This window comes from Panthera uncia, assembly GCF_023721935.1.
Source record: "Panthera uncia isolate 11264 chromosome C1 unlocalized genomic scaffold, Puncia_PCG_1.0 HiC_scaffold_3, whole genome shotgun sequence".
Lineage (NCBI taxonomy): Eukaryota > Metazoa > Chordata > Mammalia > Carnivora > Felidae > Panthera > Panthera uncia.
Genome location: NW_026057584.1, coordinates 77917387 through 77932375, shown reverse-complemented (window position 1 = coordinate 77932375; position 14989 = coordinate 77917387). Strand labels below are relative to the sequence as shown.

Here is a 14989-nt window from a genome sequence, read left to right as displayed (position 1 = left end):
GAAAGCCATTCTGGCAACGTTAACATATATTAAAATGTTTATACATTCCGACTTTAAATGTAAATTTAGCTTCCAGCAAATAAAACCATACCTGGTTTTGGCTTCTTTTGGTATTTTGATTTTCTCATTAATTAGGTTTTTGGTTTTTTTGGTTTTTTTTTTTTCAGATTTTTAAATTGACTACAACATGCTCAAGTAGACTTTCTAGTCGATTCACCCAAATTCCAACAGGAATTGGTTTATAAATTGGTTCCAACTGGAACTGGTCATTTGGAATTTCCAGCATGGGAAATTATTTTATATGTGCCTTGATAAGTACCCTAAATTACAAATCGATGTGTCTAAATCTAATGAAGAAAACAAAAGGTACTGTTATGTAAATGCCGCGCTTAAAAATATCTATATGACTGGGCATCTAATAACCATCTCGACTTAAGGGCATAATGTTTTTTTGTTGGTTTTTTTTTGCCCCTTACCTAGCATCAAATGACAGCAGCCCACAAGCACAGGAAACACTGTGCTGTACTTGCCAAGTTAAGATGATTGGTTTATCCTAGCAGTGCTATGGCAAATTGTCAACAGATGAATTTTTTGTTTGCTTCTGCAGACTCAAAGCCTATGTCGGGAGTCATGGCTATATCCCCCAGGCGATCCTCGGTTCCTATGGGGTTTGTAAGTGTCCTGGTATGAGTCAGGGTAATCTTCTTCCACAAGAGGGTAATGATCTCGGCTATGCTGGGAACTGGAAGACAAGCGGTTCCTACTCTTCCGAGCCCTTTCATTGTGATAATTTTCATCAGAGGTCATTAGACTTCGTCTTTCAATTGGAGAGTTCTCTGTGGAGTGGTTGCTGTGCCTCATACGCTGACTCTATAAATATCAGATAGTTCAATGGTTAAATCATGTCAGCCTCATTCATCTAGAACATTTAAATATACGTACAACAGTAGGATATGTACAATAAAACGCTAACTATCAGACTTAATAAAACATTTTGATGCACAAATGGTCTGCTCAAAAGATCTGGTCTATTCCATTCAGGACACAACGCTGCAAAGATACTAAAATGCTGATAGTTTATGAATTTAATTACATAATGCTAGGTGATTAGGCTGCCTATTAAAAATAGAGAATTGAAAGTTAATTGCTGAATGGAACTTAATATATCTAGGAATACCTAATAACTCCACTTCTACTGCAAAACTGAGGATTATTTTACTTTTGGGAAATAAGTTAAAGTTCAGAATAGCATCTGCTATTTTATTTCTCTCTTTAACTGGTAAAATCTTTCTCCTCCTAAAGTCACACACTTCACCTTTATCTAGCTGAATGTCCCTTATGCCCTATAAAATATTTTCATGAAATTATGATTTGTGCTGCCCATAAAATAATGTGCTTGTTTCTTCATCACACATAAACATTAAGGCTCTCAGCAGTGTTCTCTCCAAAGGAGTGTATAATAATTATGGAGCTGGCTAATTGATATTTGCAATTCTTGCTTCCTCAACTGAAATGTCCTGCAAAAATTATCTTCAGATATCAACTAAATTCCTCTAATATCATTTATTGAAATTAATATCTTCAGATACTTATTTGATGGCTCAGAAAATGTTATTCAACATTTTTCTTTAAATCATGGGAAAACACGTATCATAGCTGTGGCTCTCTACTTAGGTAGGTCACCTCCATTAAGAAACAGGATCCTGATGAAACCAAGGACCGAGATACATTTCCTCTAAAGGGACACTCACCTTCACCCAGTGGGAAAATCATTCAATAATTAGAGCCTGTGTCTTTCACCCCAGCCAGGAGGCTAACAATTAAATACTCATGGTCACTAAGAGAAATAGGCTCCAGGATAAAGGGCACCACATTAACTCAAGTGAAATTGGGAGAACCACTCTAGGTGGATGCCTTAGAGGTGAGTCAGAGTGTTATATTCATAAATAAAGTGCATTTCGCTTCTACCTGCATTATAGAAGCATATTGCTTCATGCATCCATTTCTCTCCCATAGTATACAATTTGGAGCCAACCCAAACTAGTCAGTGGATATGCCACACTTGGATTAGCACACAGGCAGCGAAACCAGGCAAGAAACAGTCCTGGTGCATACATATATATGTGTATTACCCTAGCACATTTCCCATGTTCATTTCCAGCCTCAAAAACTGCTCCTTTATAGGGCAGTTTTTTGCTTATAAAGATGAAATTTTGTAGGAGAGTAATACAGTTATAACACAGTATTTCAGAGAGTGCCCTTCCTCTCAGGCTTAACTTTACATGATCTATAATTACGATTATCATTATAACTCTTTAATATAAAACTAGTCATGATACAAGAGGGCTCAATTGACTAGATGTACCTCAGCCACCTGTGGGTTGGGCTCCATTCCAGCAGACTCTCGATAAATGGTAAATAATTATTGATGTCAAAAGGCAAAATTCACTTTGTATCATAATGCCTCTGGCTCCTGACATCTAGCCTTGAGTGAAACAGTAGAATAGCAGAAGAGAAAACCTCCGGTCCTTGAACTTGTCCCCAGCTTTCCTAAAGGAGACCTACCATAGCCGCTGACCAACATGGGCCCCCACACTCCCCCCACCCCAAGAAAACGCAGGGATCTGTCACTGTTTCCAAACAGAGTGACTCTACTTGTGTGCACATTCTGTGTTGAGGAAGCTAAGGGACAGGCCCTATGGGCCTGTAATATTTTGGATTTTTTTTTTTTTTTAATTTTTTTTTTCAACGTTTTTTATTTATTTTTGGGACAGAGAGAGACAGAGCATGAACGGGGGAGGGGCAGAGAGAGAGGGAGACACAGAATCGGAAACAGGCTCCAGGCTCCGAGCCATCAGCCCAGAGCCTGACGCGGGGCTCGAACTCACGGACCGCGAGATCGTGACCTGGCTGAAGCCGGACGCTTAACCGACTGCGCCACCCAGGCGCCCCTGGATTTTTTTTTTTAAAGATAACACCCACATATGTTTTCCTCTTCAGATTAAGGATAATCCCAGTCTTCATCCCCATTAAGTTCTCTGTAGAATCTTCAGTTGTAAGACTGTAAAAGCATGAGTGGAAAGTGGCGATACCTGTAACCCAGAAATTGCTGTGGGGTATGGTGACAGTGCGGTTGAGCCCAAATTCCTTCCGAGCAGAGGGGTCATGGGGGTGCTACTGGTTGTGTGGGTAGCACGCCAGTATGCTTCAAGGTAGTCTCCCAGATGTTCACACGCATCCTCCAGCTGATTTTCATCCAATATAACATCAAACATTTCCTGCGGGTGACAAGACAAATCCGTTTTACTTATACTTCATGTTTTAAGCAATGAAACCTAAAATTTCACTTAATGCAGATAATAGCACCCCTAACATCTACTAGCAAATATCACATTGGAGAGGCTATGCTGGCAGTTTCTAAAGTTAAAGTCCAGTGAGGAGCTATACAGTTAACCAAGTGCAAATTTGGACATGGTCACGAAAATGAGAGTGCTCATGAAATATTTAGATCTTTCACTATTTAGAAGAAAAAAGATGACGTGAGTGTAAAAGTGTTATATGTAGAAGACAGCAAAAACATATTTATATTTATCCATACATTCCTATAGAACTCAATTGTACTTACTTCAGAATATTAATGGCATTGAAAGAGGCATTCTCAAAATATTCTGGGCAATGACCATATCATGGGAATAAACATTTCTCCCCCCCCAAAATATCTATGTTGAAGGGAATAACATTTACTAAGACACTTTCCAGGATGTTTGTGAAAATGTTATCTGTCTCATGATAAAGCAACATGGAAAGAAGGTTTAGGATTAATAATAGAAATGCACATTACAGTGATTTCTGCTACCAAAAGATCATTGTGTGAAATGGTTAAAAAAGAACAAGGACCAGGAGTATTTAATTGTGGGAAGGATGGGGTGACACACAGGAAGTATCTGGTATCCATGTTTCTGTCAGGAAGGACTTTGTTCAACATCTGGCCTGTAAACAGGATGTGTTCTACCCCAGAGGGGCAAAGTGGCACTTCAGTGACCCTGCAGTGTGGCTGGGAACACCGACAGGATTTACCCAGGATGCAGATTCCCTGGAGAGACAGTCAGAAAGCCGTGGCACCTCACAGAGAGAAAAGCCATTCCATAGCTAGTGAAAGCACATCCCCAGCTTTCAACCGCTGCATTCACACCTGCCCTCTCGCAAAATCTCCACCACTACCTACCTGCTTTCACAAACTCATTTTGCCAAGATAAGAACCTTTCACTAACGAATCAAATACAGGGTTACTGCCACCAGCACTGATACTGCAGCTAGACTGTAGGTTCACGGAAACTGGACGACTATGAGTTGGTGGTAGGTCAGCTGACTCACCTGCATCAATGTGAGGCTTCCCTTAAGCAGAAGTCCCCATGGAAACAATCTTTTCCCCAACATTTATACTGGAGCGTTTTCATCACATTGATCTCTACTGCATATGTGGACCCTAATATGCAAAGCAGTTTGCAAGTCATTGGTGCAGTGAGAAATGTTTCGCAACCAGCCAAAGAATAAGGTGACTTCAGTCCAAACCGACTGCTGTTTGAGAAGACTCAGCCAGTTCAACTCATGCAGAGGCTTTCCCCTTATTGGTAGACTTCAGGTGTTGTTTCGTATGTTTTATTTATTCATCAAATATGTACTCAGGACCTATTTTGTGCTAGGTATTGTAAGTGTACAGAAAAGAAAACAGACATCATCCCTTTGCTTAAGAAGCTCCCCTCTTCTAGTGGGAAAGACACGTAATAAACTCCTTAATACCCCAAGTCACACTGGGACTTTAATTCAGAGCAATCTAGAGACAGTTAATGTTCTCAGCTGCAGCTTCCAATTCTGAATTTAGAAGGAGGCCCAGAGACACATGTGAAAGTTGGACTTTAATAAGGGAGGGAAAATTATGAGTAAATCAAAGAATTCTATCTGTAGAGGGAAGAGAATAAAACAGAAGAAGCAACGGAAGAAAGAGACCATGTGGCCCATGAGAGAATGGAAAAACAGCTCGTTCCTACAGAGTCAGGCAACATACACCCTTATAATAAATCCCCTGTTCCACTAAATAACTCAAAGACATTTCTGCCTTTTGCAATCAAAAGCCCTTTCCCCACCTTAAAGTAACCCATCAAATGTCGAATCTGAGAATTATTCATACTGCTCTGATATGAACTTGCATTCTGACAGCTTTGCAGCACTGACTTGAGTGGGACGAGAACAGGCTTACCCCAGAGAATGTTGCACAGACTCAGACAGATGACACAGGGAGAAGAAAGTTGAAACTGGGCAGCACTGGAACAAAGGCCCACTCTGTCAGCCAGTCCAGGCTAACACGGTTCACAGTTTCTAAACTGTGTGTGATTTGGAGGCTGCTGTTTACATAATTTCATTTATGTGAACTGTCTAATTCACCCTCATAGGTCTCATTCTATAATGTGGGTTCTCAACAAGGTGTGGTCTCAAAAACTCAATTTTTTTCCTTTCATAGAGTCCCAAGTTAAAGAACCTCTGAGGACACCTGGACTGAGGGTCCTGACTGTCACAGGACAACAAAGCCCAGAGAGGGCAAGACCAGGCAAGCAGCCCCCACAAAAAAGTATTATTTGAATAAGGTTTATATCCACTTGGCTGTTCCACACGCTACAGCTATACCGTCATGCTGCAGATACAATTAAGCATACAGTTTATTACAAGTAATTTTAACAAAGTACTCCTCTTTGCCAATGGACAGAATTTGTATCCATCAGCACACGGCTGTTTGCTCAAGCCTCAATCATTTCTAGGAAACGATGCTTTTGCACCTGCTAAAAAAGACAGTTATATGATGGAAGATGATTTGAAACTGCTTTCATGCTTTCAAAAGCACAGAGGAAAGCAAATTTCAGCTTCTGAATGAATACTGACATATTCATGTCAGCGGCTTATTTTCAACTAAGAAGAATTTCACAGCCTGTATATCTGTGACAATTTTTCTTTTCAACTGTTGAGGAAATAACACAGCTGATTAGACCAGAGTGTTAGAAAGTGAGTATAAGGGCATAAATTTTTAAAAATATTATACATGAAATTCAGAGAAGCAGCCCCATGAATTATGCAAACTGGCTTTGCCAATTTTTCAAAAATGTAATGGTTCAAGTCTAATTAGTTCCTTACTGTGCAATACGTGAGGCCTCCAGCGTGGGATACGGACTCAGAGAGTTATCTGATCAGCAGAAGAGGGTGTGGGTAATGGGACAGTCACAGGCAGTGAAGAGGGACCCACTCAATGACACCATGCCCTTGGTGAGTGCCAGAGATAGGGTACCACTAAGCTGTTTTCAAAGCTCTACCACAGCAAACGCCTCTGCTATACTGTGATGGGATATTTTCTTTAGCTGAAGTGGGCAGAAATAATGTGGCTGCTAAAGTAAATACATAGTGAACACAGGAGTCAAAACCATTGGAAAACCAGGCACAGTAGGTCCCTTTTCTGGATAAGCTCATTCAGGAAAATGAAATACCAAAGCTTTATAAATAGGAAGAGTGAAACCCAGGCCTCCAGCTCACCCAGTAGTTCAGAGAACTAGATGACAGGGACGAGAGAAAGCAAAAGACTGATGCTGAACTGAATGGACATGAAGAAAATCGGCAATATCTTTTTAAAAAATTTAAGTACTTAACAACAATCTGTCTGGTTCTCCATCCACAGAGCATCACAAAGTTTCCTACGAAAGGCACCTGAATTAGGGCAACCAACTATCCTTATGTGCTCAGGGCTGAGTGTTTTTGGGTACTTGGGACTATTAGTGCCCAAATCTGGAAAACCCAGGGGGAACTGGAATAGTCGGTCCTCCTAGTTTTTACAGAACATAGAGCACTTCTCAGTTCCTACAGTGAGAACTGGAGCAGGTCCCATTTACTTCTGATACATTCTTTGAGGAGGGGAGATACAGAGACAGAGTGTACAAGTCTTTCTTTATAACTATGAAATTCATCCTTTCTAGCACAGAAGGGAATGTCTCATCAAACCTAATATATAATTTGTAATAAGTTTTATCTAGCAAGTTTAGCAAGTTGCTAAACATTTTCTAATAAAAAGTATATTAAACTTAGAAATTAATTTTGCAAGTTAATTTTACCTTTTTTTTTTTTTTTTAAAGCTGGTGCATGACAGAATACTAGCTAGTGAGGAGATTAAGTACAAACTCTCCCACGGTATACGCATTGTTTTACATTTATTTATTGTGCATAGATAAAACCTCATGTGGGGAATCTTTCCTATTTCTAGGAGGAAAAAAATAATAGGGGTGGGTACGCTTTTATTTCTTTGCTACTAGAATAAAGAGATCCCGAATCTGCCACCATTAAAAAAAAAAAAAACTGGAAAATACTATTCAGTAAAATAAAATGGCTGAATGGCAACTATGTAATACTAATTATAAAATAATTAACCAATGTTTCTTTCATATCACAAGTGCATTTTTGATATTATTAAAGCTTTTGAAGTCCTGAGTACTTAACTCAGTGACCAACTAGTGATGGGAAACTGTTACTAAATTAAACAAATCTAGGAGGTATTATGGGGATAAAGGAAAGCCTACCGATATTGTGGGGCTCTAGCAGTTCATCTCAGGTACAGTTTCCAGCTTTAATAAGCTGCACAGGAAAGACAATCAGAATTTGCCACTAATTTCGGGGGCGGGGGGGACATGAAGGCAAAGAGTATCAGTGACTTTGATCCCTTGTAGTTCCTGTCTTAACAATCAATGATGTTCATTAATGAACCCACACACATTTCCTCACTACCCCCCTCCATCCTGTCCATTCCTATTCTTCAAAGAATATAGCAACATCTACCCGTGTTACTGTCTGTAGAAGCACCCAGTGTTTTTGTTACGTTCAAATTAATCCAATGCTTTAAATTATAGCACTGGTGGGAGTGAACTATCCCTAAGTCCGTATATCTAAGTTGGGTGGCTACAATCCCTACAACAAGAGAAGTCTCCTTTGGATTGAGAGAACTAGATCCTATGTGGCCTTGTTTCATGAAGGAGACATCTCAAATTGATTACTGTCTTTTTCAAAAGCAGTATTATGAATTAAACTGTGGATGTCCAGAGGCTCTGTAATAGTGAAAGCACCGCTGGTGACAGTACTTTAAATAGATGGATGAATCCACACGATTCTAAATAATTTACATAAAGTGGCTGGAAGAGGGCAGTGGAAAATTACTACCATGATAGCAATATGATGAAGGATACGGGGCACCATTATTCACTTCAGAGTGCTTGTATTTAATAGAATAAATCTGAGTCTATTCAGCAGTGGAAAATAAAGGGTGACAGAAGAGAATTCCTATGGTGACTGTAATGTTAGAGGTTTGCAAGACTCCGTGAGGAGATGAGTTCCCCTCTTGCAGAGAGAGCGATCAATGTCGTTTTACACGCTCAAAAAAATCACCCAGCTCAGAGAGCCACAGGGTCATCTTATGGTAACACAAGCCAGCTTGTAACTAAGTAGGATTAAAGGATTACATTTCATTTATATATTCAATTGTCTGCCTGTCTACTTTTCTCACCATGTATTATGTAGCTCTTATTACCACAGTACTGGGCCAGTTCGAACTTTGGCCTTCTTAAAATGTACTATTTTCAATTTCTCTGAAAAGGACAAGGGTACCGATACCCAGTGAAACCAAAATGAAATCTAATCACGTAGTGTATACATGAATATTCCAACTACAAATTCAGGCCAGTCATATTAAAAAAAAAAAATGAGTCCTAGGTTCATTGGCCCCTCTTCTGTCTGCATCCCACGTTTTCTTCTGTGAATCCAGGGCAGTCAATGAGGCACTTCTTCCCTCTTCCAGAGTAGAGCTGTCTGTGGCAGATTAAACATGGCCACATATTCTTTTGACACTCCCTGCACTGAGATGGGGAATTTATGTCCTCTCTCCTTGAATCTGCGCAGCTTCTGTGACTCCTTTGCCTGGCAGAATGCTGTAGAAGTGACGCTGTACCATTATCTAAGTCCAATATCTAAGCTTAAGAGATTGGAATGTTTGGCTTTCAGAGCCCTGGGAGCTGCCATGTAAGAAGCCTATATCCCTGTGGGAGAGAGCCCACGGAAAGGCCCAGCAACCATGTGGAGACAAAGAGGAAGGAGCTGGCTTAGCCCAGCCTTCCAGCCATCCCCACTAAGGAACCATGTCAGCCACGGGCTGAATACCACCAAATACTCATTGTTTGAAGTCACTAAGTTTGAGGGAAGTTTATTGCACAGTTATGGATAAACAAAACATTGTCCCAGAACAAGGGTGGCGACTTTGGTGCAACTTTGGTAGGGTGGCTACAGGCCTGCCTCCTGCTTCTATAAACAAAATTTCACTGGAACACATGCACTCACTTACACATTGGGTATGGTTGCTTCCCTGCTACCAAAGCAGAGTTGAGTAGTTTTGTGAAGAAGACCATAGGGCCCACAAAACCAAAAATATTTGCCTTCTGGCCTTTACTGAAAAAGTTTGCTCACCCCTCTCTTAAAAGAAGCTTCCCCAGGGTGCCCGGTGGCTGAGTGTTGGACTCTTGATTTTGGCTCAGGTCATGATCTCATGGTTTTGTGAGTTCAAGCCCCATGTTGGGCTCTGTGCTGACAGTGCAGACCCTGCTTGAGATTCTATCTTTCTCCCTTTATCTCTGCTCTTCCCCCACTCATGCTATCTCTCTCTCAAAATAAATAAATAAACTTAAAAAAAAGAGAGAGAGAGAGAATCTTCACCTGTGAAACCCAAGCTTCTCTTTCCAGGAGGATATATAATAACCAGTTTGCTGCCATTTACTATCTGATGCTGACTTTGGCCAAGTCTTATGTTCTTTGGAAAGCCAATTCACCTCTCTTGGTCTCAGTTCCCTCCTTTGAAAAATGAGGAGGTTGGACTAGATCAATCTTTCCCTAGAAGTGTTCCACGAAACACTCGATCCATAGGATGCTCTGTGGAAAAATGGTTCCACAGTCAAAATTTAAGGGAAACACTGTATACTATCCTGATGGAGATATAAAACACTCATTAGCATATTAAGGCAACTGTAGTAGAGAAATCAGTTTATCTTTGTTTACATAAGTTGTTTCTTCAAACATTTTTGGTATCAGAACTCTCCCCATAGCACCTGCTGACATCACATGGAGATCATATTGGGAAGAAAACACTCCAGGAAATACTACACTGGCTGCTTTTCAAGGTTCCTTTCTGCTTCAACAATCCCTGAGCCTAGGATTCATTTTTCTGGCTACAGAGAGCTAAGTTTTTTCAGCACTATTTTAGACTTCTCTTTCTAAAGACTGCTGCCTTTAATTTCTTAGCAATGTGCGACTCTGCCAGTATAATTTGCTGACTTTTCAGATTGGAGATGTAGTGGCCAATTAAGCAAGTTGTAAACTCTCCTAGAGGAACTAAAATGACACAGTGATCACCAGTCTTTCAGTGACAATTATAATCATGGTCTTAAAGTAAAGTAGGGACAAATGCAGACACATTTTTAAATTACTACTAGTTTTTATAATCCAAAGATTTTTTTTCACATGTGCCAACATTAGTGTAAAATTCCTTCTTAGCATTACAAATGCTATTCAAACAATATCAAATGAACATGTTTAATAATGTAAACAGTGTTTAGAAAATATTAAATACAAAGTAACCTTACTTATCCAGACTGCTTGTTTAATATTTCAGGTTATCTGATCAATTACATAAAACAAGAATTTGCTGCAGAGGGGAGCCTGGGTGGTTCAGTCGGTTGAGCACCCCACCCTGGATTTCGGCTCATGATCTCACGGTTTGTGGGTTTGAGCACTCACAGTGTGGAGCCTGCTTGGGATTCTCTCTCTCTTTCTCTCACACTGACCCTCTCCCTCATGTGCATGCACATCTGCCCATGCTATCTCCCTCTCTCTAAGTAAATAAACTTAAAAAAACTTTTGCTGCTGAGACATAATAGAGCAAGACTGTCTCCCAAGTGCCTGAGGCTGTGTGAGATTCCTGACATGTGGACAAGTCCTAAGGGACCTCACGGTATTATTTGCACTTAAGTATGCGCCTATATTTTCTTGGTTCCAGCTATTTCAGAGGTAACAGATGCATCATATACACAACTATTCAATTTTCAGCCCTCTCAGAAGCTAAAATGCCTCAGTTTTAATAGGACACAAGTATTTTCTCTAATAGTCATGAGGAATAAATATTAATAAACTAATTCTCGTAAAAAGATCAAACTAAAAAGAAACAAGTTTAATTCACCTAGAACGTATCTCAAGAAATCACTTACTAATAAGACTTCTAAAACATTACTCACCGAGACTTACGTATATATTAGCCTAAACCAGTGGTTCTCAACCAGGAGTGATTTTTTTTTTTCCCTAAAGGACATTTGGCAATGTCTCGAGACATTTTTGGTGGTCACAATTTGGAAGTTGTTGCTGGCCAGGGATGCTGCTAAACATCCCACAACGCATAGGACAGGTTCCCATAACAAAGAATTATACAACCTAAACGGTCAATAGTGCTGAATTGGAGAAACCCTGATCTAAACCACTCTTTTGGGATGCCTGGCTGGCTCAGGTGGAAGAACATGTGGCTCTTGATCTCAGCGTCATGACTTCAAACCCTGCGCTGGGTGTAGAAATTACTTAAATAAATAAAACTTAAAAAAAAAACACTTTTAATCTATAAGACATTTCTGAAGTAATATCTGTAAGGATATTATGATCTACCAAATTGTTTGCTGAGAGCTGACTTAGTCAACTGCAATCTATTTTTTAAAAAGTGAAGTGTAGTTGACATATCCTATCAGGACACACTGATTCCACAATTGTATACATTACAGAATGCTCACCACAAGTGTTAGCTGCCATCTGTCACCATAAAAAGTTATTACAAATTATTGACTATATTCCCTATGCTGTACTTTTCATCCCCATGGCTTATATTCATTTATAACTGGAAGTTTGTACCCTGTAATTCCCTTCACCTATTTCCCCTGCCTCCCCTCTGGCAATCATCAGTTTGTTCTCTGTATTTGAGTCTGTTTTCTCCTCTTTGTAGCCAACTGTCATCTTATTAGATTATACAGTCCTTGAAGGCAGGCACGTGCCTTTGAATTCCTAGCACCTAGCAAGGTAACAGGCCTAATGCTTGAATAATATTTGCTAAATGTCATTCTTGTAAGTGAGCCACACGGAATTGAGATGACCAAATATTTGAGTTTGTCTGACTTAACCATACGGTGACGTGGATACTATGTCCTCAGACATGCTCACGGACCATCGGTAGAAGTATCTGATCTTAATGCCATTTTGTTTGTTTGTTTGTTTGTTTGTTTAGCTTCTTTTTTTTAATTCAGTTTTTAATTTTTTTAAAATTTACATCCAAATTAGTTAGCATATCGTGCAACAATGATTTCAGGAGTAGATTCCTTAGTGCCCCTTACCCATTTAGCCCATCCCCCCTCCCACAACCTCTCCAGCAACTCTCAGTTTGTTCTCCATATTTATGAGTCTCTTCTGTTTTGTCCCCCTCCCTGTTTTTATATTATTTTTGTTTCCCTTCCCTTATGTTCATCTGTTTTGTCTCTTAAAGTCCTCATATGAGTGAAGTCATATGATTTTTGTCTTTCTCTGACTGACTAATTTCACTTAGCATAATACCCTCCAGTTCCATCCACATAGTTGCAAATGGCAAGATTTCATTCTTTTTGAGTGTCAAAAAGAATGATCTTAATGCCATTTTGAAACAATGAGGATATCACTTTACTTGACATATTTTTTGCTTTTAAATTTTTTTAAAACATTTTTTAAATGTTTATTTTTTAGAGAGAGAGAGAAACAGAGCACAAGCAGGGGAGGGGCAGAGAGGGCAGAGAGGGGCAGAGAGAGAGAGAGAGAGAGAGAGAGAGAGAATCCAAAGCAGGCTCCAGGCTCCGAGCCATCAGCACAGAGCCCGACCCGGGGCTCAAACTCACGAACCGTGAGATCATGACCTGACCCGAAGTCAGATGCTTAACCCACTGAGCCACCCAGGTGCCCCTCTGCTTTTTTAAAATACTCTTCTCTTCCTTGGGCTCCATAGCCTTCATGGTTTCACTAACATCTCTACACTGATTACTTCCAAAATCTAGATAGAATCAGTCTTGCAGTTGAAAAGGGTCTTAGACACCATATCCTTCAGCCTTCACCAGAAGAGATTCCTCCCACATCTTGACATCTGTTTCTAGAGGCCACTCCACCTCCACCCTGCCTTCAAATGAATGCAGTGAGAGACTAGGAGCTCAGTACTTAGAAAGGCATCCCATTCTTCCTGGCATTTGCATTTGAGTAGACTTGTAAAATGCCTTGCTCCTTGTGGATGAGTCTGCTCACTCTGTCCAGTGAAATTAGACACACCTACCTGCTCTCTAGTCAACACAGATCTGCTCCCAAAACTTCTGCAGATCTTGGGGCCACCTCAGGGACCTCACAGAACTAGGCTGCCTGCACAGCGTAGACCCTTCTACCTCTCTGAAGGTAGATATGATCGACGAATTTTGAGGTATTAATCTGTGTTTCTCCTTTTGTATTTCCCCCTTTTCTTTTCTACCACTCATGCAGGTGGCAGGGTCTGGGCTTCCTTGTCTGGGGGGCAGGGGAGGGGGTGCTATGGCAGGAAATTGCCAGCTCTCCATTTCCCTTCCTGGGTTTTGTTTCCCAAAAGCCTAAATTGGTTGGAGAGATTCTGCTAACTGACTCAGGAAACAATAGAAGGTGGGGATGCTTTTAGATACAACAAAAGCAAAGAGGAAGTTCTGTTAATAGCAACAGTAGGGGAAAAGAGGGAGACACCTCCTCTCCCCAGACATAGAAGAGAAAGGAACTCTCCTGCCAATGTCCCAGAGAGGAGGCGCTTATCTAAAGATTCCCTGCCTTACCAAAGATTCTCTGTTCCAGATGAGGTTTGATGCAGCAGAATATCCATCCTTAAGGACCACATGGGCATGGCCAATGGTTGTCTGAACTGGAACTCCCCCCCACAACTCCCTCAACTTCCTCACCAACCCCCGCCCTACCCCACCCCCAGCCCCCATCCCTGCCCAGGTGAGGTCTTTGTTCTGCCCTGAAGATATTTCTTGCACAGCAAAGTTGGGGCCAAAGATTCACCTGCACTACACAGCTCTGTGCAGAGGTAGAGAGGCATGGAAAACAGAGCTTTGTTGGAGTCAGACAGATCTAGGGTTGAATCTTGGGGCTCATTTACTAATTGTCACCTCCAACAAATTTCTTAGTCAGGGACTTAGCTTCTTTCCCTTCTAGAAAGCAGGGATAGTGTTATCTACTAGAGTACTCTCAGATTTCCTGGAAAATTTGCTGTGATGAGTGAGGTCAGCAGAAACCCCGGGATGGGGGTTAGGGGACCTTGGCACCTTCCAGAACCACTACAGCATTCAAGCCAAGGCCACGCTCTCCACAGGCTGCTCCTAGCCAGTCCCTGAGCACAGCGTGGGGACTAGAGCCTGGACATTTCTGCCAACGTGTGACAAACATGCAAGAAATCTGCATCTCAGTCTGAGGCTCCTTCTATCCATTTCTCCTTCCTTCCTCCTTTCCTTTCATGAGATCAGACTTAACGTCTGATCAGAAGGCTCTCCTGCCTTGTTCTGCCCCCTTTCTCAGGCATTTTCTCCAATCAATTTTCAGTTCTAATTCCATTTAGGTGTCTGCTTCCCAGAAGACCCAAATTGATACAACTCTACATAAAACTATTCTAAAAATTGGAAACAATAGCATAGTTCCTAGCTTTTGGTAACTGTTCGATAAAGGTTAACATCCTTTAGCTGGGAAAGATTATAGAGTCAGGGCTGGGTAATACATTCTTCAATATACATGCAGTGTTTTAATCATACATCCCATTTTGCAAGTGGACTTCGTTCATAGGCCATGTGTAGTGAGGCTTCTT

General features: G+C 40.8%; 1 protein-coding gene across 1 annotated transcript in view; it reads right to left on the bottom strand.

Moving 5' to 3' along the window:
- Positions 1–530: 530 nt before the first annotated feature.
- The window catches only part of CACNB4 (calcium voltage-gated channel auxiliary subunit beta 4), a 55890-nt gene continuing 41431 nt past the window's right edge, over positions 531–14989 (bottom strand). Inside the window, exons 13-14 of the mRNA XM_049615268.1 lie at positions 3093–3278; positions 531–870 (exon numbers count right to left, since the gene is read on the bottom strand). Coding sequence (XP_049471225.1) covers positions 610–870; positions 3093–3278 — 447 coding nt within the window. The 3' untranslated portion in view covers positions 531–609. The remainder of the gene's footprint in view (positions 871–3092; positions 3279–14989) is intronic.